The sequence below is a fragment of the Myxine glutinosa genome, chromosome 10 (genome assembly GCF_964187855.1).
Source record: "Myxine glutinosa chromosome 10, kmMyxGlut1.1, whole genome shotgun sequence".
Lineage (NCBI taxonomy): Eukaryota > Metazoa > Chordata > Myxini > Myxiniformes > Myxinidae > Myxine > Myxine glutinosa.
The window spans coordinates 102,019,161-102,043,923 of record NC_136270.1 but is presented as its reverse complement, the minus strand read 5'-3'; the positions used below and the strand labels follow the sequence as shown (position 1 = coordinate 102,043,923).

The 24,763-nt window shown below is 47.2% G+C and overlaps 1 protein-coding gene across 1 annotated transcript in view; it reads left to right on the top strand.

Moving 5' to 3' along the window:
* LOC137433891 (serine/threonine-protein kinase tousled-like 2) overlaps positions 1–24,763 on the top strand; it is a gene marked incomplete in the record, with an annotated part of 278,139 nt that overhangs the window by 245,422 nt on the left and 7,954 nt on the right. The window contains 1 exon segment of the mRNA XM_078785945.1: positions 480–587. Within this exon segment, the coding sequence (XP_078642071.1) occupies positions 480–587 (108 nt within the window).

The window sequence follows — 24,763 nt, the reverse complement described above, 5'->3', positions numbered from 1 at the left end:
ATGTTGCAAATCCACACTGATCTTCATGAAACTTAACCACCTAGTAGAAGTAGTCAAAAGCTCGAAGCCTATTGTTTTGAGTCGAATAAATGGATCAAAGGTCAAGGTCACAAAATCGTCGATTTTCATCCAATTGACTTTGAAATCTGAACTTTTTGTATATTTGGTCACTGATGCCTATTGAGGTCAAATATCAAAGTCACAAAATCGTCAAACTTCATTCGATTGCCATGAAAGTTGAAAAGAATGTGCATATGGGGTCACTGAATTGGCTCAAAAGTTAGAAGCCTATTGTTTTTGAGATCCCTATTTTGAGAAGCCTATTTAGAGTTCTTGAGAAGGTCACAGCAACTGATTTCGAAGGTACCAGTCTCTGACCTCTTGTTTGTTTGCTGCTGAATGGGAAGAGCAATCTAGTTGTGCTTGTATTTAGGATGGATGCTGATGCTGTTCATTCCCAAACCTTCTTTGTACCACAGCCTTTTGGACACAACCAGTCCCAACAGGACATCTTGCAGGAAAAAACCATATTGAGGGCTACCGAGGTGCAGTTCTCTGTAAAGCCAGTGGTCTCGAATGAAGCGAAGGTACATGTTAAAATGGATACACCAAGGTTATTAAAAGGATTAAAAAAGAAAAACTGGCTACAATATAAAATCACAAATCTTTGTCTTTCTTCCAGCTATTCCTGCACAATCAGTTCTGTATTTATGCCTCCGCCGACAAAGTCGTCAGAAGCATTATATTTTTTGGTTGTCCGTCTGTCCATCCATGATAAGTTTTCATTACCGCGATAACTTCATCATGGCTGAAGGCATCTAAGTCAAACTTGGTACAAGTACGTATAATGATGCAAACATGAATTGACTAGATCTTCTTCTTCTTCTTCGTTCGTAAGCAGCACAGGACTGCAGGTAGCATCATTGGCTGAGGGCACGGTTGTGCCGCTGATGGAACGCCCCTATTAGCAATACACTGGTACTCATTTAGCTAACCTCGGAAGCATGACAGGCTGAGTTCCCCACCTGGTGTTAATTCAACGGCCGACTGAGATTCAAATTTAAGACTCTAAGATCCCAAGCCAGCCATCCTAACCATTAAGCCAACACCAAGCTTAATTGATTAGATGGGATCAAGAGGTCAGAGGGCCTGTTGGGTAAAACTTCTGTTACTGAGCTAACTTGTGAACCAGTTATGTAATTTTGACCAAACTTGGTATAATAATATATTATGATGCAAAAGATGAACGAATTAGATGTTGGCATCAAGAGGTCAAATGTCAGTCGGTTATAGGTTTTCGTCACTGCGATAACTCCAGAACAGCTGAAGGGGACCAAGTCAAACTTAGTACAAGTATGTATAATGATGTAAGGATAAATAGATTACATTATGGGGTTAAGAGGCCAAACGTCAGTGGTCCCGTTATTTAAAAATTCTGTTACTGCGCTAACTTGTGACCCATTGATGGGATTTTGACCAAACTTGGTGTAAAGTACATATTATGATGCAAAGATGAACTGATTAGATTTTGGTGTCAGATGTCATGTCAGGTAAAAATGTGATACTTAAGAACAGCTGAAGGGATTTAAATCAAACTTGGTACAAGTATGTGTAATGTTGTAATATTGTGGGTGGGAGCATATCGGTCGACATCGCGACGTCGAAGAAATGCTTGGACTAGCTAAAATATTCTCATACGTGCTGTTACATCGATGATATTTGTGTGGTTAACTATAATTTTTTTGATAGGCTGCTTTTCAAGATTTATCCAGATAGTCCAGGGGTTCTTAACCTTTCTAGTGTCGCGCCCCCTTTAGCAATTGTTGCTCGTCTGCACGCCCCCCTCCACCTACATCTGATGAAGCCGCTCGTTGGGGAGAGCGCGAGAGGGCTCTCCCCTCTCGCTGGGGGGGTCTGGGGGGTCCCCCCCAGGAAATTTATGAATTCTAGGTGCTCTGTGGTGCATTCTGAGGGGTTTGTTCGTTGATATTGAAGCCAGCCAGGGCTGGGCCCTGGGCCCTGGCTATTGATGTAGATTCTGTTAACAGCCAGGGCCCTAAGCATGGCAGCCAGGGCCGGGCCCTAGCGGGCCCTGGCTTATTTCAAACACTGGATCTGGTACCCCTGAACAGATAATGTTCTTTCAAAATAACAAAGGAGAGATTACAAACCTCGTTTTATTGCATCAAAACGCAAACAAGCTCAAGGCATGGATCGATGAAAGGAAAGGGTAACTACACAAAACACGTTTGTTGAAATGTCACGTCAAAGGACGCAAAATCAATGAAACAACAATTTAGTCACTAAAGAAGCAATGCCAAAAATCTCACTAAATTTTAGTGAGATGGTTGGCACTGCTTCTTAGCTATCAGATCCGGAATTTGTGGTCGCGTGCCAGAGAGAGCACAGCGCAGATCTCCTTCAACGTTCAGCTTGCTTCTGTATTTGGTCTTGACAGCGACCAGCGTGGAGAATGCAGCCTCGCAGAGATACGTGGATCTGAACATCGTCAGAATCCGAACAGCTTGAAGCGAGATCAGAGGATAAACAGGAAGATACTTGACCCAGAATGTCTCCAGGTCCAGAATTTCAAAGTCATCCTCAGCCGAGGAGTTGAACTTCAGCTCCAGAAACTCCTCCTGGACCTCGTCCGAAACATCAGCTACGTCGCATTGGAATGGGTTTCTGATGAATTTCCAGGTCTTTCGCTTTTCGTCCAAGTCAGGAAAGTAGCGGATGAATTCCGCTTTGAGTTCAGTCAGATGATCGATGATTTGGTTCTTTAACTTTGAATCGAGAAGGCCGTCCGGAACGGCAGAGTCCAAGTTTGGGAAACAAGCTATGTTTCCGGCCTCCATTCGGCATTTCCAGAGGTCGAGTTTAGCCATGAAGGCTCGAATGGCGTCGTATTGCGTGATAATGTTTATGTGCTTCCCTTGCAGTTTTTGGTTGATACCGTTGAGTGCTTCGAAGATGTCTACGAGGTAAGCTAGAGACAGTTGACATTCTCGGGACTGGAACATTTTGTAGAGATCCGCCTTCCGCTGCACGTCTAGGAATGTTGCGACTTCTTCCCTCAGCTCATAGACTCGCCCCAACATGTTTCTCTTCGAAAGCCAACGCACGTTTGTGTGGAAAAGCAAGGCTTGATGATCGCAGTCCAAGGCCTTGCACAGCTGTTTGAACAGGCGACTGTTTAAGGCTCCACCTTTGATAAAGTTGACTACCTTGATAGCCAGGTTCAGGAAATCCCTCATTTCAGCGGGCAGGATCTTAGATGCTAAGGACTCACGATGGATAACGCAGTGTGTACCAATAGCAGAGGGACTCTTTTGTTTCACCTTCGTAACGAAACCCGAACGCGAGCCAAGCATGGCCGGAGCTCCGTCTGTGCAAACACCTACCAACGCGTCCCATGAAAGTCGATTTTCTTCGAAGAATTTCGATACCACTTCAAAGACATCCGCTGCTGTCGTGTAAGTTTCCAGGGGATGACAAAATAGCATTTCCTCCTTCACGCTGTCACCTAATATGAAACGAGCATACATGAGCATCTGAGAACACTGAGCCACGTCTGTCGTTTCGTCGCATTGGATGGCAAAGACAGGCGAGGCCCTTATCTGGTCAGTCACTTGTTCTTTGATGTCCTGAGACATTTCATCGATCCGTCCCTTGATGGTATCGTTCGACAGGGAGATAGCCGAGAGTTTGTTCGCACTATCCTTCCCCAGGATGAGCTCTGCCGCTCGCAGTAGACTCGGTTTAATGAGAGTCTCTCCGATTGTATGGCTCTTCTTGTTATTTGCTACTAGCCGGGCAATCTCGTAGGACGCCTCAACGATCTTTGACGTCTGTTGCCGAAATGTCCCACTGCTGTCCAACTTAGCTCGCTTCAAGGCTTCCCTTTTCGCCACAAAGAATGCCTGTGATTTGTCTGCTAGTTCAGGATGGGTTGTCCTCAAGTGGCGTTCCAAACGTGTTGGCCGCATGGCATCATTGCTCAGAGTCTTGTAACATATAACGCACTAAGGAACCTCTGCGTCACCCTTTTGAAGTGCCACAAATCCGAACTTGATGTACTCGTCTTGGTATTTCCTCTTTTTCGCACTCATTGCCATTGACTTCGATTCCAGTTAATAATCTGTCGGAAGAAAAAAAGAAGTGTTAGTTGAGACTGAAACAAACTAGGAATTATATAAGGCGCTATCTTTTCGGTTAATTAATTTTTTTCAGTAGGGGGATTATAATTTCCGTTTGGGGTTATTTAGACGTTTATACTGCCGTCCCGCGCCCCCTCTGAAAATTGCTCACGCCCCCCTTGGGGGGTGCGCCCCACAGGTTAAGAACCGCAGAGATAGTCTGATTGTAAACAAGAGTGGTAATGATTGTACAGTTGCTGTATATCTGGATGTGTTATCTGAGTGAGCTATATATCTGAGTCTCCGACTCTGCAAAATCCTCTCTATCTCTATGCTGATGACTCCACTCTCTGCCGCTCCATACCTCGTCCCTCAGATCGGCAGGCAGCAGCCTTCTCACTCTCTGCAGACCTGGACAAATTCACAGACTGGTCAAACAAGTGGAACATGTCTTTCAATCCTGACAAATCTCACACTCTCACTTTGTCTCTCTGAAAAGACCATCTGGACAACCCTCCCATCTACTTTCTCAACAATCTTCTCCAAGAAGTTCTGTCACTCAAGATTTTGGGTCTCACTATCTGCCACGATCTTTCCTGGGGAAACCACATTTCCGAGCTGGCCTCCAAGGCCAGTCGCCGACTGGGCATCCTCCGTCGGTGCAAAGTCCTTCCTTGGCACACCTGAGCTCCTCCCCACATACAAGGCATTCATCCACAGCTCGATGGAATACTGCTCTTCCCTCTGGGCTGGTGCTCCTGCTTCACACCTAGCTCGGCTTCGCACTGTTGAAACCAAAGCTTTCAGAATCATTGGAATCTCACGTGATGAAGCTGACTCTGAGGGCCTTTCACTCGCTCACCGCAGGCATGTTGGTGGTCTTTCTGTCTTCTTCTGACTCCTATCCGGCCTAGCTCCCCCAGCTCTGTCTGTGCTCTGTCCCCCAAATATTCCTACAGGTCACAAAAGATCTGCCAGCAACCCTCTTATGGTGAAACTGCCAAAATCAAGACTCTGCTCACCTTCACTCTTTCATTCCTCTTTTCTCCCGTCTCTGGAACAAACTCCCACGCTCTCTTCAGTCCCTCACCTCCCTCCAGGTCTGTAAAACAGCCGTTCACCACCATCTCTTATCTTCCCCCATCCAAAACCTTGATCTTTTCTACCCCTGTTAATTCACCCAGATCCACTTTTTTGAAATATCGACTTCTTTCCTGGAAGTCCTAGCAGTGTCCATTTGTTTTATACCTCTCCCCCCCCCCCCCCTTTCCCATGCCCCTTCCCCCAAGCCCTCTCCCTCCGACAGATCTCCCGATGTCCCTGTTCTCTACTGTTGTACTTGTGTGCTTCCCTCTCGCTCCACATCTTGCCTCCCGCTCCCTTTATTATATGTTTTATGTGTCTGCTTATGTTTTTTTCTCATTAATGTTAGCTCTTACATGAGCCTCGATCTTGTATACAAAAAAATAATGTGTCTGTTAGAGTTGGACAGGATGGCTTTAGTACGAGTGTGTATATCATAAAGTTGATGATTTCAGTTTCCCTGTAGTCTTGTACACCTTTCCAGGTCGCAATGTACCAATTAAAATGGGTTACAATGTCTTCTCATCTCAGCTACTTAGTTCAGTTCAGTTTTAATTACTTGTAAAAGCTATTTTATATTTGAAGTTATAATCTTAACCTATAAGCAATTGACTGATTTTCCAACTGCCCGGATCATCAGCTGGGCACCGTTTTTCATGGAGATTTCGATCCTTTCAGAATTCGTTCAGTGAAGAATGATTTTGTGGAATGTGCTGAGAAGGTATTTTCCATCATGTTAAACAAGGGATATTTGACTAATTGTTTGATCAGGTTTTGTGAGAATGTCTTTCGACTCCATCATTACCTTTTGTTTAAGTTTGCTTGGTTTTCATGTTGTCAAGTTCCTATTGCATTTGAGACAAGTATTAAATAATGGAGCTATTTAGGTTAAAAAAAAATTTAAATGTTAAGTTCGCATTTAGGTGATTGGTTGGTGGTTGCTAGGATACGCAGTGCAGTGTGGTGGAATCGGTTGTGGATGGCAGTTTGAGTCGATGGTTGGATGGAGGTGCTGTGTAATGGACATGTCTGTCGGTGGAGTATTTATCGCTTAGTATTTCGTTATGTAAAGTGATTTATGATTAAATTATTAGTTTGTGTTAATACTGTTATGTTTGTGGGGGGTAGGCAATACCTTAGTCCAAGTAGAATTGAATAGGTAGGGTGCTCCGACTGTCGTGAAGAAGAAACCCCCATGTATCATAAGTAGGGATCTGGTAGACCGTATGTCCTGGAAGAGCGTATCTTTGTTCCCATCATGAGGGGTGGAATATGTTAATTAGCTAGGGATTAATGGTAAATCCCCTATATGTAATGGCCTCTGTTACTTTTTCCTCTGTTCCTTTTGACACATGCAGCACACAAAATTAGCCAGGAAATCGCACATTAATAACCCTAAATAAAAAACTAACAGGAAGCAGGACATTGACCACTACTGCTGAAAACACCGACTTTGTGAGCACACAGGCACAGGCAGGGCCACGAGGCCATGCCCCGAAGGACAGTGATTGGTCTGGGATTGATTGGCGCAAAGACTGCTTAGATGGAACCATTGGATTGGTGGGGTAGGCACGGATGACGTCAGAGCTCTAAGTATAAAATAACGCTCTGCCCGACATTTTCTTCTTCTTGCTTCTTGATGTTCTGGGTTTGGTGGCGAGCGGTCGTCTCCCCGACATTTTCTCGTGGCTGGCTCTCATTTTCGGGATTGGACAACAAACGGTCGAAGTTCACGAACTCTCTTCCCTCTTGGCTTTTCCTCGCGCTTTATTTCCGCGCTTATTCTTTGTTTTCTCGAGTCCTGGATTTGACGACGAACAGTCGTGTCCCAACATCGCTCTTCTTCGTCTTCTCGTGGCTGGCTCGCATCGTCTGACTCTCGTGTTGGTGTTTGTGAACGAGATTGTGAGGACAAGTGCAGCTGGAAGCGCGAGCTGCGCGCCAAGGCCTGTTCGCTTCGTGCACGAAGCCAGGAGTGAGCGGACCGTGCGGCGAGGCCTAGTTCGCACCCAAAGGAGTGCAACCTGCGGTTTTTGCGCACAAGGACGTGGGGCCCGGGGCGATTCCTGACAAGGTTCAAGACCCGATTAGAGCTAAGTTGCCGCAAATCACACATTTATTTTCCACTTATTTTTCCCACTGCTTGTATTTGAGTCTGTATGGGGGCGCTCCAGTTAGGACTTTAGTCTTATCGTGCTTTCTTTGTTACCGGCATTTTCTTCAATAAAGCCGGTATTTTTGTACATTTTAACCCTGTGTCGGCTTGGAATTAATTTGTCCAGGTGCGAAGAATTCGGGTGGAAGCCGTCCAGGTAATTTTGGCATCCTCCTTTCCCTTGCGTGTAAAGAATACCGTCATGTTTAGATTGAACGCCTTGGAGTAAAGCTCGTTTAGTCATCCGAGTCACCCTACGGTGTGCACTACAGGGTAGTCACACGACAATACTTTAAATCAAAGTTGTAATTATATAAGTTTGAATAAGGATATTGCATTTCTGTGTTGACTAACTGTCTGGACACAACTTTGAGGTTGTGGGTCCATTGATGTTGAATAATCTATTGAGGTGGGTCAGCAGTCAGGGTTGTGGATCCGCCATTTGGAGAGGTTCTGGGCTGAAACGATCGAAACCTCGATGAAAAACGGTGCCCAGCTGATGATCCGGGCAGTTGGAAAATCAGTCAATTGCTTATAGGTTAAGGTTATAACTTCAAATATAAAATAGCTTTTACAAGTACTTACAAGTACATAATATACCTATGTATGTGTGTATGTATATGTATGTGTGTATGTGTATGTATGTATGTATGCATGTGTTTATATATATATATATATATATATATATATATATATATATATATATATATATATATATATATATATATATATATATATATATATATATATATATATATATATACTAGGGTGGGCTTCAAAAAAGCAAAATGCAGATTTTCTCCGGGACATGGTCTATTTTTGTTCCCTTTGGTGTCAAAGGAAACCACACCAAATTTGAATGGAATCCAATAATATTTAGGGGTGCCACATCAGTGATGAATTTTCCCCCATGCAAAAATAGGAATTCCCATTTTTTGGGCTGTATATACACAAAATAAATACATAATTATATATATACATTAAATATAATATTAAAAATAAATATATAGTAAATATACATTAAATAATAAATATACATAAATACACATTATACATTATATATATACAATATATTATACATACAGTTTTGAGACTTCCTATGATCACTATCTGGGCAATTTTCATGCATGTTTTGTACAGGTTCCCGGGGTCAGGGGTACGCTTTTTTAGTGTGTAATATGTAGGCCTAACTTATTGACTGTGGCTCTTTTGTAGAGAGTGACCCTGTGGAGTAAGAATTAACAGGATTTTACCCACATTCTTGCTTATTTTGCAGATATGGCATGTGCTAGTACCAGTGTTTCATTGAAAACTCGGGCTCAGGATAATGTGTATCTCATTGGGTCCACTTCTGGAGATGCCATAAAAGGTGCCAAGCTCCCGACTGTGCATCAATCTCTTGTCCTGTTTTTCCATCACCTGAAGAAGGAGAATCGCACTGCCCGGGAGAGTGCAACCCTCACCATTGAAGAGGTTGTGAAGTTCTGGGAAAAAGCTCACCTACCTACAACGACGAAGCAGCACTGCATCCATCGTTTGGAGAGGCTATATGAAGAATGGAGGAGCCTCCAAAAAGGTGCAAAGCGGGGTGGTGCGACCCAAGAGAAAAAGGAAGCATCCTTCAAGGCCTCCTTGGAGAAGACGTTTGATCTTAGGCATGCAGATTCGGAGGCCATAATCACCAACCCCGAGGACAGGAAGTTTCTTCACGATCAATTCTCAGAGAGGAAGGCTTCAATGGGATCTGTAGACACTGTGTTGGAAGCAAAAACGTTCTTGTGTGTTTGAAAGATCAGCAGCCACGAGATGATTATCGTGAACTCCTAGAACTGACTGTCATCTACATGGGAGGAATCCCACCTCATGGAATCCGGATCATGGCTCCAGGAGCAATGCACAGAGCCAGATGGATGGCAAAATATTCACTACAGGTGTTCATGTTTCGGTCAGAGTTCCACTTGACATTTCGAGAGGCGAGAGAACTCCGAGCCTTCAACATTTTTGTCTGCCTTGTGTATGTACAGGCTTGGTTTCGGGCTCCACAAGCTATTGAGGCTCCCCTGAATGACATTAACCTCTTCAAGAAGTTGGAAAAGTTTGAACAAATCAATCAGAAGATGGCTCAGGCAGCCTTGAAGGCACTTGGCCCGCCACACATGGTACATGAGCCCAGTACTAGTGGCATTTGCATTCTTTGACACCAGAATTGACAAAGAAAGCAAGATCAATATGATTGAAGCATTGGAAAATGACGGTGAAAACCCTTCTCCAAAGAGACCAGCTATCAAACGAGGAACCGCCCTGTCAATCGCTGGCCTCATAACAAAACACACCAAGCATTTCTTCAGCATCCTAGGGACCCCAACTGATTGGATGGATAAGGATCCTGGTTCATGGGAGCAAGAAACCAGCTTTCAGGAAGCAAAGAAAGCCGCCAGTGGCTTAGTCGTGGTGAACGACAGGGCAGAAAGGGGTGTCGCATTGATACAAGACTACAATAAGCTCCTTACAAAGGATGAAGAGCAAAAGCAAGCTCTGCTCCAAGTTGTTGCTGCTCACAGGAAGATGTACTCCGATGCCAAGAAGGCAACAGTGGTGAAACAGGCTCAGAAATAGGAGTTACATTTCTCATTATATTTGGGTTTTTTAATATTATGTGATATGGTGTCTCTTCATTTTATGAACTGAACATTTGGATTGTTATCATTGAATTTGAGTTTTCATAGCAATATAGTGCTATTTGTGCAGCTATTGTAACTTGTGTTTGCGAGAATACAAAGAAAGTGAGTGGAGGGTGGATTTTCATAAAACAAACTTCTGGTTTTGCTTTCGATCCATATATAGAAAAGTTTTGTGTAAAACCTTTAGTTTGAAGGCTGATGTGGCACCCCTAAATAAAATCAGATTGCTTTCATATTTGGTGTCCTTTCATTTTCGAACAAAAGGAACAACATTAAGCCATGTCCCAGTAAATATTTTAAAAACATTATTTTGAGCACCACCCTAATATATTGTTACAGACGCGGTTGTGGATGTTGGTTTACCGAGCGGTTTGGTATGACTGTGTCTGCACAGTTTACCCGATTATACTCGAACGTTGGCCGAGTCGCGCTACGCTAAATCAATTGAGGAAAGGACACAGCGGCTGGGTTAAAATGACACGACACCAGGGGTACAGTTCTCAAGACCTCCGGAGGAGGTTATAATATTTCGGAACGTTAGATTACAAGGACGAGAGAGACAGCATAGGAAGGTAGGCACTTAAATACGGTCTTATAGTAACCCCGACAGACGACAGATAAACGGGACAAGACTGACTCACACCGGGATTGATGGCAAGGAAGGGCAGGTAGTCGAGGCTCAAGGTGCACCTTGGCTCAGGGGCAGAATCGACCCGGTCCGGTCCAGAGATGCGGGAGGTCTCTCTCAGCGCGAGAAGGTGACGTTCTTTTTCCAAGCTGGGGGCGCATCTGACGTCACGTCCGGTAAGCCGCTGCGTATATCCAGCGGGGAGTGACACGCCCTCGGCTCGTTAGCTCCGCCCCAGATGGAATCGGCCCGTTGCTTCTCATTGGGTGCGGGGGGTTACCGGGCTCCGCCCTTGACGAGGGGCCGACAGTCAGCCCCTTCGTGGTAACCCCGTCGGCGCACATGGGCAATGGCGGCTAACCGAGCCGGAGTGAGGACGCACACTCCCCGCGCGCGGTTGTTGTAGTTGTTGTTGTTGTTGTTGTTTCATGGGGAAGATGGGAGGAGGTATGGGGAGGTCCTAAACTCACTACTGGTGCCATACAATCACATCCTGGTGCAACGAAGAGTCAGAATTAATGGAAACGAGTCCTTAACTGACATAGACTAAGAATAACTAGCAAGATGTCCGAAAGTTGTCTACGTGAGATGCGGTGGACCTGGGCACGACATTTAATGGGGGAAAAAGGGGAAGGTCGGTTCTACAGAGTGTTATTTACAGGCAATGGGACTAGGGAATGGGGGATTGGGGATAGTTGGGGAAATAGGGGAATATTTACAAGCGGATATGGAGGCCAAATCCCATATCCGCAACATTGCACCCTTCTCTACCCTCGGGGCGTCCCGACCCGATAAATTTTTACCTACTTTAGTGTGGCACTCAGACGTAGTTCCCTCTACTATTAACTCTACCCTGAGTGCGACAGTTTTACAGATGTTCACAAATGAGTAAATATGTCCCCCTGCGATGTTGCACCCTTCTCCTTACAGAAACACACCCACAGGATAACCGAATCGCGGAAAGAATCCTCAAACTAAACATACAGCCGGTAGGGAGCATTATTTACACAAGACTACACTGATATTTACACTACGATCCAGGACCTGTTCTTTGAGGAACACATGCAGATGTTATGCATAGAGAGAGCACGCATGCCAGCATCGATACACCAACCCACGAGTGCTCTGTGGCCTTACGGCCTTTAATAATGTGCAGAGCACCCCGTTCAAGCACCAAAAGCACCACCCCATCACACAGTCAGCACCATCCGGTGCACCAATAAAGTGTTCATAGTCACCGGTGGTGTCGCAGCCGGCCGATGTTCTGCCGCTGGTCTTGCCTTCATGTGGTGCACTTGGCCTTCTTGCTTCTTTAAAAAATAAAGAAAGGCGCCAACCGCGTCCATTTCTTTATTGTGGCCGTCAGGGGGCCAACTATTAGTGGTTCACCTGTCTGGCATAGGTGCCACGTTGACCCATAGGTCCATCGACGGGTGGTGCTTGCCCGCAAAAGAACTGCGGTCCATGGTGGGCGGCCACAAACATTGCGGTCCATATGGTGTATCGATCCCGGCAGCAAGCAGCGAAAGTGCAGGCCCACAACTGCGGAGCCAGCACCTCTCTCTCCTCTCTCTCTGCCCCAAAGCCAGATCCTCGGAGGTGGGAGACAAAAGAAGAAAACAAGTGAGTAAGGTGGTAAGGGCGCAAAAGTGCACGCAACACAAGGTAATGCACACTAGGGGCACATGGGAACCAGGTGAGACAGGTACGTTCCTACCGTACGCTCCCCCCCACCAGGTAACCTACATTGCCCCTCCCTTACCCCTTACTGTATCCACAAAACACAACACTACCCATAAACATCTACTTTACAAATCAACAAACGCCCCTACTGTCTTCCCCGTTCCTCCCATAAACCAAATTCGTCTTCTCTCCCTCCTAACCAATCAAATTTGCCATTTTCAACTTTCATCATAATTTGTCATCACCAATTCATCATCAGTCCCTCCTAAGGAGGGAGAGATGGAATCACCCCAATGTCTCATCCACGTCGTGATGCGTCTCACAAATCCAACAGCAATTCTCATTTCCTGCAACACAAAACAAAGAAAACACAGGTGTGGAGTCATCATCATCACCACAGGTAAGTGGCTGCATATGGTGCGACAGGTTCATCAATCCTAACTATTTCCTAAATGACTTTAACAACTTTACATTACCCGGGGTCTTTCCCTGCCAATCCATTGGCCAACTTGGAGATCTCGTTGGAGATCTCGCGAGATCTTGGAGTCGGCGGCAGGGATTTTCGAAGCTCCACACGGTCTCCACGTTTTTCGAAGTTAAGTCTGTTCACAATTGTATTTTGTCGAAACTGTATTTATCTTTCGGTGTGTGAAGTTATTGTGTGCAACTTTGGTTGTTTCTCGGTGTTTATCTTTCATAAATTGATCGTCTGTTTGCCGTGTCGCGAGCAAGGCCTTGTACAGTGTGCACTGTACAACCTTGAGGCTTTGTTTTTCTCTCAGTGGTCCGTCGTTTGTGATCCAATAACTTTCGTTCTCTGTATTCCCAGTCTTTTCACCCATAGCCTACTTCCCTGTGTAAATCTCAACTCAAAAAAAAAACATTTCCTTCTCTGTTCTCATTCGTTTATTCATTCTTATTCGTTCGTTCGTTCTTCGACCACGTGTTTCTCCCCCATTTCCCCAGATAGTTTTCACTCATTAACCTTCAATGTTTACACTTTCCCCTCAAGTTATGTATTCCGTCATATTTTATAACACCTTTTTCTTCTTCTTCTTTAAAAGGCTGCTTTCGACTTGCTCACCAAATCAATTCATCCCAAAAAAAAATATATATATATCCATCTCCTATAGTGCCTTTGTTCTACATTCCCTAAACTCTCCTGCACTCCATCCTCCATCCAGCGTCCTTAAACGTATTTTTAACTCGAAGGTCACAAGAAACTCATTTTGCAATAAATGTTCGTTTCCCATAAATCGTACACTTTCAAAAATCCAATCTCACCCCTCCCCTCCAAATCTTCCCCATAACCCCTCCCCTCCAAATCTTCCCCATCACCCCTCCCCTCCAAATCTTCCCCATCACCCATCCCTTTCAAATCTCCCCCCTTGCCCCCTCCCTCCTAAACTACTCCCTCACCCCTCCCCGCCAAGACGCCCCCTCGCCCCTCCCCTCCTAGACTCCTGCCTCACCCCTCCCCTCCAAATCTCCCCCATATCCCATCCCTTTCAAATCCCTCCCCTTGTCCCTTCCCTCCCAAACTCCCCCCTCACCCCTCCCCTTCAAATCTCCCCACCCTCATTGCTTCTCAATTTCCCCCCGCTCACTCCCCCTCCTCAAAGCGTCCTCCCCGCTTCTTCCCCCTTCAAACTCTCACCTCCATCTCCCCCAACCTTCTGCCTCGCTCTTCCCCCTCCTCAAATAACACCTCATTGTGGCTCACCCAATCACCATCAAACCTTTTGTCCGCCCCATCCTTCCCTTTCTCCGAGCTATTCTGAAATCTCTGACACACGTTCAACAGCTCTCCCTACCTCTTCCACCTCTTCCACATCTTACCCTACCCCTCCTCCCCCCTGTTCTGTATCTGATGCTCCCCCTTCCTCTTCATTAACGGTATGGACCTCAAACATCCGGGGCCTTCGTTCAAACTTAACTGATCTCTCCATACAGGTTGCTTCTGTCAAACCAGACGTGATCTGCTTAACAGAAACTTTCCTCCTTTATGATGTCTCTGATTCCATAGTATCTCTCCCGGGCTACTCCCTCCTCCGGTATGATAGACCTGAGCCTCGTCCTGGAGGCGGGGTTGCTATCTTTATCAAAAACTCTCTTCCTCACTCGCCCTGCACTGCACTCTCTCCACCTCACCCCCAGGAATACCTCTGGCTACGGCTTCCCCTTCGCTCCCACCTCTTGTTCATATGTGTGTTGTACCGTCCACCAAACAGTGATGACTCCATCTACATCTCGCTGTCTGATGATATGGACCAACTTCTATCTACTCATCCCAACTCTCTCTTCCTCATATGTGGTGATTTCAACTGTCATCAAGCCAGTTGGCTGGGTGTGGGTACCTCTCTCACCAGCCATGGCTCCTCAGCAAAGGACTTCTGCGACTCACTGGGACTGACACAATCTGTCAATTTCCCGACCCGGATCTCAGTCAACGGAACATCTTCTCTTCTGGACTTGGTTATGACTAACTTCCCTGAAAATGTCTGCTGCTCTTCTTCTGCTCCGATCGGATCATCTGATCATGTCCTTGTTAAAGTGGACATCTCTCTGACCATCCTCAGGGAGCCTGCTCAGCGTCGACGAGTCTGGCATTTCACTCAGGCCAACTGGCACGGTCTTCAAGCAGCCATCAATCATCTGGACTGGTCTCCCATCTCTACCACCTCTGACATCAACTCATCCTGGGAATTCTTCCAAAGTAAATTGCTCTCTCTCATGCACAGATTTATCCCATCTCGTCTTCAGTTGTCATACCCTTCCTCCCGTCCATGGTACACGGAATCTTGTGGTGAGGCTGTTGCCCAGAAACAACTTGCCTTCGTCTCCTGGAAAGCAAATCCAACGGAAGGAAATCTCATTTCCTTTCACAAAGCCCGAAACAAGTGTGTGTCCACCCTCAGGAGAGCCAGGAAACAATATCTCTCCGTTCTCAAGACCGAACTCTCTTATCTGTCTCCCTCTTCCAAATCCTGGTGGCGTCTGGTCAAATCCGTTTCTGGTGTTTGTTCCCCCTCCATCCCCTCCCTTACCTCAAACGGCTCCACAGCTGACTCCGCACGTGAAAAAGCTGAATGCCTCAACTCTGTGTTTGCCTCTAAATCTTGTGTCCCAAACCCATCCCTCTCTGTACCCACCATACCCAGTCGTACCCTGCTGCTCCTGGACTCCGTGTCCTTTCCTCCTGACAAGGTGGAAAAGTTTCTGTCAACCCTCGACTCTGATTCTGCAACTGGACCCGACGGCATCAGCCCACGGGTCCTAAAATCCTGCTCTGCTGCTCTATCTCACCCTCTCTCTGTTCTCTTCACCCTCTCTTTTGCTCAAGGTCAACTGCCATCTGCTTGGAAATCAGCCAACATCACCGCTTTGCACAAAAAAGGTGCAAAAACAGATCCTAGCAACTACAGACCAATCAGCCTTCTCCCAATTATCAGCAAAGTCATGGAATCCATCATTGCTTCTGATATGAAATCTTTCCTCTTCTCCAATGGCTTGATCTCTGATCATCAATTTGGTTTCAGACCAGGTCACTCTACTCTGGACATGCTGCTTCTGCTGTCTCAACAATGGATGGAGGTCCTCAATGCCAAACAGGAAATTAGAGCTGTCTCCCTCGACATATCACGTGCCTTCGACACGGTCTGGCACCCCGCTCTGCTCACCAAACTCTCCTCCTTTGGTATCCATGGAAATCTCCACGCATGGCTGGCGGACTTCCTCTCTAGTCGTCGTCAACGTGTGGCCCTGAATGGGTTTCTCTCATCTCCTCTTCCTGTTCAGGCTGGAGTTCCCCAAGGCAGTGTTCTGGGCCCCGTGCTTTTTCTGGTCTTCATCAATGATCTCTCTGACTCTCTCGAAAATCCTCTCTATCTCTTTGCTGATGACTCCACTCTCTGCCGCTCCATTCCTCTTCCCTCAGATCGGCAGTCTGCTGCCTCCTCACTCTCTGAAGACCTGGACAAAATCACAGACTGGTCAAACAAGTGGAACATGTCTTTCAATCCTGACAAATCTCACACTCTTACTATGTCTCTCCGAAAAGATCGACTGGACAACCCTCCCATCTACTTTCTCAACAATCCTCTCCAAGAAGTTCTGTCGCTCAAGATTTTGGGTCTCACTATCTGCCATGATCTTTCTTGGGAAAACCACATTTCCAAGCTGGCCTCCAAAGCCAGTCGCCGACTGGGCATCCTCCGTCGTGCGAAGTCCTTCCTCGGCACACCTGAGCTCCTCACCACATACAAGGCTTTCATCCGCAGCTCAATGGAATACTGTTCTCCCCTATGGGCCGGTGCTCCTGCCTCACACCTAGCTCGGCTTCACGCTGTTGAAACCAAAGCTTTCAGAATTATTGGAATCTCCCGCGATGAAGCTATCTCTGAGGGCCTTTCACTCACTCACCGCAGGCAGGTAGGTGGTCTTTCTGTCTTCTACCGACTCCTCTCCGGCCTTGCACCCCCAGCTCTCTCTGTGCTCTGTCCCCCAAATATTCCTACAGGTCGCACAAGATCTGCCAGCAACCCTCTGATGGTTAAACTGCCGAAATCTCGGCTCTCCGCTCACCTTCACTCTTTCATTCCTCTTTTCTCCCGCCTCTGGAACAAACTCCCTCACTCCCTTCAATCCCACTCCTCCCTCCAGGTCTTTAAAACAGCTGTTCACCACCATCTCTTATCTTCCCCCATCCAAAACCTTGATCTTTTCTACCCCCGCTAATTCACCCCAGATCCACCTTGTTTGAAATTCCAACTTCTTTCCTGGAAGTCCTGGCAGTGTCCATATGTTTTATACCTCTCCCACTGCCCCCTTCCCACGCCCCCCCCCCCCCCCAAAGCCCTCGCCCTCTCTCAGATCTCTCGATGTCTCCATGTCTCTCGGTCCCTGCTCTCAAATGTTGTGTTTGTGTCCTTCCCCCTCTCTCCCCATCTTGTCTACCGCTCCCTATGTTATATGTTTTATGTGTCGGTTTGTCTTTCTGTGTGTTCATGTGATTAATGTTCGCTCTTTCACGAGCCTCGATATTGTATACAAAAAAAAAAAAAAAAAAAAAAAAAAAAAAAAAAAAAAAAAAAACTTACACTATGGGTTCTAAAAACCAATTCCCATTGACCAAACTGTGGTGCTTTTCAATTTGGGGTCTCACTCCCCCGATTCATCTCCCGGTGCCCTCGCACAATTTCTGGGCCGCGACGTGTAGCTCTCCTAGCCGGTCTACCCACCTGCACACCTCCACCACTGCAGTTGCCTCCGAGCTTACCTGCTCCTTACCCTAACCTAACTACCTGGGGAAGGCCCTCTGGCGCTCTCCCCACTCGGTGCCCTCTCTGGCACTGGGCTACCCGGGTCCGTCCTCCGGATCCTCGGGCCCCACTGACACTAACGGCTCCCAGAGCCCACCTGCGGCCTCACCTGGCCGACATCCTCACAGTGGTGGAGTGCCCAACCAACTACACACACTAACAGGCTACACGCCCAGCCATTTCCACAACACTAATGCACCCATCCACAATACCATTCTGCAACCGCACCACAAATGCCAATATCCAACCACAATTTACCTATACCCTCTACCTAACACTTACACTACCCGCCCCGGGTATCCGTGATGGGGGTCCACTCTTCCCCCATTCACACCTTCGCACCATGCACACCACTCCGTACCACTTACTCCAACTCTCTCCACACCACTCATTCTCTGCTCCATATATTCCACACACCTGTGCTCTCACACCTGGTGCCACCTGCACCCTCCTCTCCCCAAGCGCATTCGCGCTGATCCACACACTCACTACTCATACACTGCTCCACACACCTGTCCAGTTCTCACACAGCATCATCTCATCTAACTACTCCCCTCTGAAACTTGCGCTTCCCAGTCGTCCCTTTAAACTATTGCGCTCCCACGTCATTATCATCCACACTAATCTACCTGCGTCCCCACTACAGGTATCAGTCACTAACTAACCTTAACGTCACCTAATGTCATCTTCGCTAGATCCCTATCAATATCCTAACCCACCCGGGCTAGTTTTCACTGCCATACACCCCATAAGCTAGTGCGCATTTGCCCCACCTCATGTGAGGGATGGTGGATTTGCCATCCCACCACATCGGGGGTCTCTCACTATAAATTTTGCTCGTCCAATTTCAACAAATCAAAAATTTGCCAATCACTGCCCATCATCTGCCAATCATTACTGCCAATCCTTTGCCAATCATCAAATTTTGTTTTTTTCTAATTTCGGGGCCAAAACACTAACCTCATCACACAGTCTACTTACTAATGCCTCTCGGTGCGCCAATTCACTTCTAAAGCTCGGCTTCGTAAAGCCAAGCCATGAATGCGGGTTGTTTGGTGCCAACGGCTGGATACGTCCCGCATTCGGTGCAGGGAAGGAGGTTTACCCGGGCCGAGATCCCACGCACCTTCTCGGCACGGAGCCATCCCATGGCTCGATCTCGACCTGCCGGAATGCCTCAACAAAAAGTGGTCGCCATGACGACCCTTCCTATCCAGCCGCCCGCTCCGCCTAGTGGAGCACAGACGCGGCCGTTCAAAGCGAGGTCCAGCACGCACCGAGGGCCCGATTCGGCTAAAAGTCGTTCTAACCTCTAACCCGGTTACCTTCGATGCCCCACCTGCATGCTTACACCCCGCAGCCCGTTCCTTGCTCACACATCCAGCCGTTTCCATGCTCCTCGTCGTACCTTCTCTAACACACCCAGGTACACTCATTCCACTCACAGCCTTGGTCACACACCTGACCACCGAACACTTTGGCACACATTCGCCGCTCGCACACCTCACCAACACACCTCTTCGCGCCCCCTCCTCGGTCACCTCCTTTGTGACAATCACAGGTGTGCCCTCACTCGCACACCCAACCACGTGCCTCACTACCAATTCCAGCGTGCATTCCCACTCACGCTCTACCATTCCAGGTGTGCTTCCTTTCTCACCTGTCACAACCAACTCACGCTCCTTGTCACTCTCACTACTCTCACCTCCATTCTTGACAGCGCACTCTTTCCTCATGCACCTGTCCGTTACACACCTTCCTCGCGCACACTCTCCCGTTACACCCTCTGTAACACTCACCACAGGCGTGCATTCTCCTTCACTCTTGACAGCGCACTCTTTCCCCATGCACCTGTCCGTTACACACCTTTCTCGCGCACACTCTCCCGTTACATCCTCTGTAACACTCACCACAGGCGTGCATTCTCCCTTTACACCCTCCGTAACACTCCTCACTACGCGCTTCCATGTGCTCCCTCGCACACGCGCTACGACCGACTCACTCTCGCCAGCACCCTCACTCCTTGGCACGCACTTTTTCCTCACACACCCCAGAGTCGGACTTTCTCGCACACCTCCTTTTTCGCACACCAGACCTGTCGCACACTTCACCAACGGCCTCTCACGAACACCCGGGTCCATCTCGACCCCCAAGCTTCTTAAATCCCCTGGCGCATCATACGCACGACCATATTGGTCACCACTTACACCGGGTCCTCTTCCTCTTCGCTTCTCCTCCATCACCTGCGAATCCCTCATCCGGTTAATGAGCACATCATTACGATCCGAACACAGACTTAGGACCAATTCTTTTATCTCCTCTTTTATCTCTTTCTTATCCCCTCTCCGTCGCTTCTTAATTTCGCTCACCCCTTCTTCCACTTCTTCTAATTTCTGCTTCACCTCTTTTATTTCCCGGTACGTCTCCTCAAGCTCGTCCTCCAAGGCTACCTTGACCGTTTCCATGTGCGTCCTCACCTGCCAGTCCTTCGTCTCCATTACCTCTATCACCTCGTCCATCCTCGTTGTCAGTCCCTCACGTACCATCTGACATTCCCTCTTCGTCGCTATCAAGTCGTCTTTTAGTTCTTTCTGTGTCACTTTTAAACCTCCTAATACCGCAGTGTTCCTTTGAACCTGCTCCGTTACTTCTTTTTGTCCCTCCGTCAGCTGTTCCATCTCCTGCGTCAGGTCCTCTATGCCCCCTTGCAATTTTATAGTCCCCTTTCTCACCTCCTTCTCCATGTGCTCCTTACAGTGCCTCACCTCCTCGCGCACTCCTCCGACCTCCTCACTCACACCTCTTCTGATCTCCTCTCCCATCACTTGCATCTCCTGCCCAGATGCCACCCTCATCTGCTCCATTTCCTCCCTGTGAGCATCCAGTTTGGTTTCTACCCCCATTCTGACCCCCTCTATCCGCTGCTCCATTTGTTTAACTTCCCTTTCCGCTTGGTCCCTCATGTCCCTCAATTTGCCTTCCATACTGTTTTCTAACCCCTCTAACCCCTTCTGCATCCCTTCCATTTGATTCTCTTGAGCGGCCATTCTGTTTTCTACCCCCATTAACCCATTTCTCACCTCTTTTATCCCGTTGTCTAACCCCTCAAAATTATTGTCTAACTTCCCAAATTTCTTGTCTAACTCCTCAAAATTATTGTCTAACTTCCCAAATTTCTTGTCTAACCGCTCACCGGTACCCCTCGCTTCGTCCCTCATTACCCCCATTTGGCCCTCTAATCGCTCACTATTAGCCCTCATTTGCTCACTCTGAGCATCCATCCGGTTCCCCATTACCCCCATTTGGCCCTCCAATCGCTCACCCATTTGTTCCATAAGGGCCCTCATTTGCAGGAGTAAAAGGTTCGAATCCACCAGCGGCGCTACCACGGTCGCGGGCGTGGTCGCCGTGGCCATGTGCGAGGCGTCATTTCGTGCGTCTGCTACCCTCACTGCTTCGCTCTCCTCTTGTCCCTCAATTTGGTCCTGGATCGACCCTGCCTCACTCTCTTCTACCGGAACCCAGCCGTCTTGGTCTGCCATAGCGCGACTTTCAAAATTCGGGTTTTTATTTTCGTAAAACAAAATCAAATTTCGCCGTTATAATTTTGAGCGCGTGAAACGCGCTCCGGATCGAATTCCACTTCCCAACACCAATTGTTACCCTAATGGTACAATTGGTGTTCCAAAATTTGGGCCTAACAAATTTAGTCCCAGGTCCGAATCCAACTCCTCGACACCAAATGTTACAGACGCGGTTGTGGATGTTGGTTTACCGAGCGGTTTGGTATGACTGTGTCTGCACAGTTTACCCGATTAAACTCGAACGTTGGCCGAGTCGCGCTACGCTAAATCAATTGAGGAAAGGACACAGCGGCTGGGTTAAAATGACACGACACCAGGGGTACAGTTCTCAAGACCTCCGGAGGAGGTTATAATATTTCGGAACGTTAGATTACAAGGACGAGAGAGACAGCATAGGAAGGTAGGCACTTAAATACGGTCTTATAGTAACCCCGACAGACGACAGATAAACGGGACAAGACTGACTCACACCGGGATTGATGGCAAGGAAGGGCAGGTAGTCGAGGCTCAAGGTGCACCTTGGCTCAGGGGCAGAATCGACCCGGTCCGGTCCAGAGATGCGGGAGGTCTCTCTCAGCGCGAGAAGGTGACGTTCTTTTTCCAAGCTGGGGGCGCATCTGACGTCACGTCCGGTAAGCCGCTGCGTATATCCAGCGGGGAGTGACACGCCCTCGGCTCGTTAGCTCCGCCCCAGATGGAATCGGCCCGTTGCTTCTCATTGGGTGCGGGGGGTTACCGGGCTCCGCCCTTGACGAGGGGCCGACAGTCAGCCCCTTCGTGGTAACCCCGTCGGCGCACATGGGCAATGGCGGCTAACCGAGCCGGAGTGAGGACGCACACTCCCCGCGCGCGGTTGTTGTAGTTGTTGTTGTTGTTGTTGTTGTTTCATGGGGAAGATGGGAGGAGGTATGGGGAGGTCCTAAACTCACTACTGGTGCCATACAATCACATCCTGGTGCAACGAAGAGTCAGAATTAATGGAAACGAGTCCTTAACTGACATAGACTAAGAATAACTAGCAAGATGTCCGAAAGTTGTCTACGTGAGATGCGGTGGACCTGGGCACGACATTTAATGGGGGAAAAAGGGGAAGGTCGGTTCTACAGAGTGTTATTTACAGGCAATGGGACTAGGGAATGGGGGATTGGGGATAGTTGGGGAAATAGGGGAATATTTACAAGCGGATATGGAGGCCAAATCCCATATCCGCAACAATATATATATATATATATATATATATATATATATATATATATATATATATATATATATATACAGTGGAACCTTGACTTACGAGTGCCCCAACTTACGAGTTTTTCGAGATACGAGCCGTCGCTCGGGCGGTTTATTGCTTTGAGATGCGAGCCGAGATCCGAGTTACGAGCTTTCGCCACTCGGTCACGTGGTTATCTTGCCGTGCAAGTACAGTATCTCTGTCGTATAGCGCTGCATTTTTGTTTTCGCATTTTGGTTATTTCGAGTTTACGCCGCCAGGTGGGTTCTGGTCACGTGGTTATCTTGCCGTGCAAGTACAGTACGTATCTCTGTCGTATAGCGCTGCATTTTTGTTTTCGCATTTTGGTTATTTCGGAAAATTTCTTAGTTTTAACCATGGGGCCTAAGAAAGTGAGTGGCAAGTGCAGTGCTGAGAAGAAGAAGAGGATGATGTGCTTGGATATAAAACACGCAATCGTCGAAAAACATGAGCGAGGTGTCGAGGAGGACGTATATAACGGCAGAGGAGAAGAGCATGCCAGGCCACAACTTGTGGATATAAAACACGCAATCGTCGTGTTTTATATAAAACTTGTGATTGGATATAAAACACGCAATCGTCGAAAAACATGAGCGAGGTGCCGAGGAGGACGTATATAACGGCAGAGGAGAAGAGCATGCCAGGCCACAACTTGTTCAGAATGCCGGCGATAGCTCGCCTTCTCTTTGTGGAAAACACGGTACTGAGAAGAAGAAGAGGATGATGTGCTTGGATATAAAACACGCAATCGTCGAAAAACATGAGCGAGGTGTCGAGGAGGACGTATATAACGGCAGAGGAGAAGAGCATGCCAGGCCACAACTTGTGGATATAAAACACGCAATTGTCGTGTTTTATATAAAACTTGTGCTTGGATATAAAACACGCAATCGTCGAAAAACATGAGCGAGGTGCCGAGGAGGACGTATATAACGGCAGAGGAGAAGAGCATGCCAGGCCACAACTTGTTCAGAATGCCGGCGATAGCTCGCCTTCTCTTTGTGGAAAACACGGTGAGATCCTTAACATCCAACAACTAATGGGACGCAAACGGGGCGCCCAGTTTAGTGGTACACACATTGATGAATCACCCTGCCTGTGATTCACCCATGACAGGTTATAGCTGGGTCGGGATTCAAACCCAGGCTGGACAGTTTAGACTTTAGAGTCAAGTGTGCGTACCTCCAGTCCAGGCCATCCTGCCAACTTGTATGCTGCATACAGGTGAAATATAAAGCGCGAGATATTTTTATATATACTGTATATTTAAAAAAAAATTGGTGTGGTTTTTGGCGGGCTGGAACGGATTAATAGCATTTCAATGCATTTCAATGGGGAAATTTGATTTGAGATACGAGCAATTTGAGTTACGAGCTCGGTCACGGAACGAATTAAACTCGTAAGTCAAGGTTCCACTATATATATATATATATATATTTATATATATATATATATATATATATATATATATATATATATATATATATATATATATATATATATATATATATATATATATATATATATATATATATATATATACAGACTTGGCATTTAATATGGAATTTTTTTTTTTTCTTGATTTGGGTTTACTTTCTCAACTCAGTATATCAATCTGGTGAGTTTCTTTTACACTTTCGTGATTTATTTGTTAAAAGAACCATGTCACTGTCTGTCGCAGCAAGAAGTCAACAACAGGATTATATCACAGGTGGCATGGCAAAATGTACGGACAGGTGCATTTGATGATTGGGCTCACAGTCGGGTATACAAGGGTTGTTGCGTTCTGTATTAGTGGAAAACAACTGCTGCACGTCTCCAAAAGTTATTGCCGCTTCCTCTGGAGATGGTCCGTCAACTCGACAATGCTGTTTGTCATAGAGTGGTGGCTTTACGAAATTACGGCATGAAACAGCGTGCTTTTGCTCGGCAGTATGGCATCACTCAAGGTCGGGTGTCAAAGATCCTGAAACGAAATGCTCAGAGGGGTGTCCCTTCTCCAATACCGAGGCCAGGACGTCCCCGCAGAACCACAAGGATGGATGATCGCCAGCTGCACCGGTTAGTCCGCAATGGCCGTACCAAGTCAGTTAATCGGCTTAGGGCTGAGTGGCAGCAACTGACAAATGTGCCTGTATCCAGAAGGCTAGTCAACCAACGACTGGTTCAAGCAGGCTATCGTGCCAGGCGTCCCCTGAGAAAGCCACGCCTGACCAGACAACACCACCAGCGCC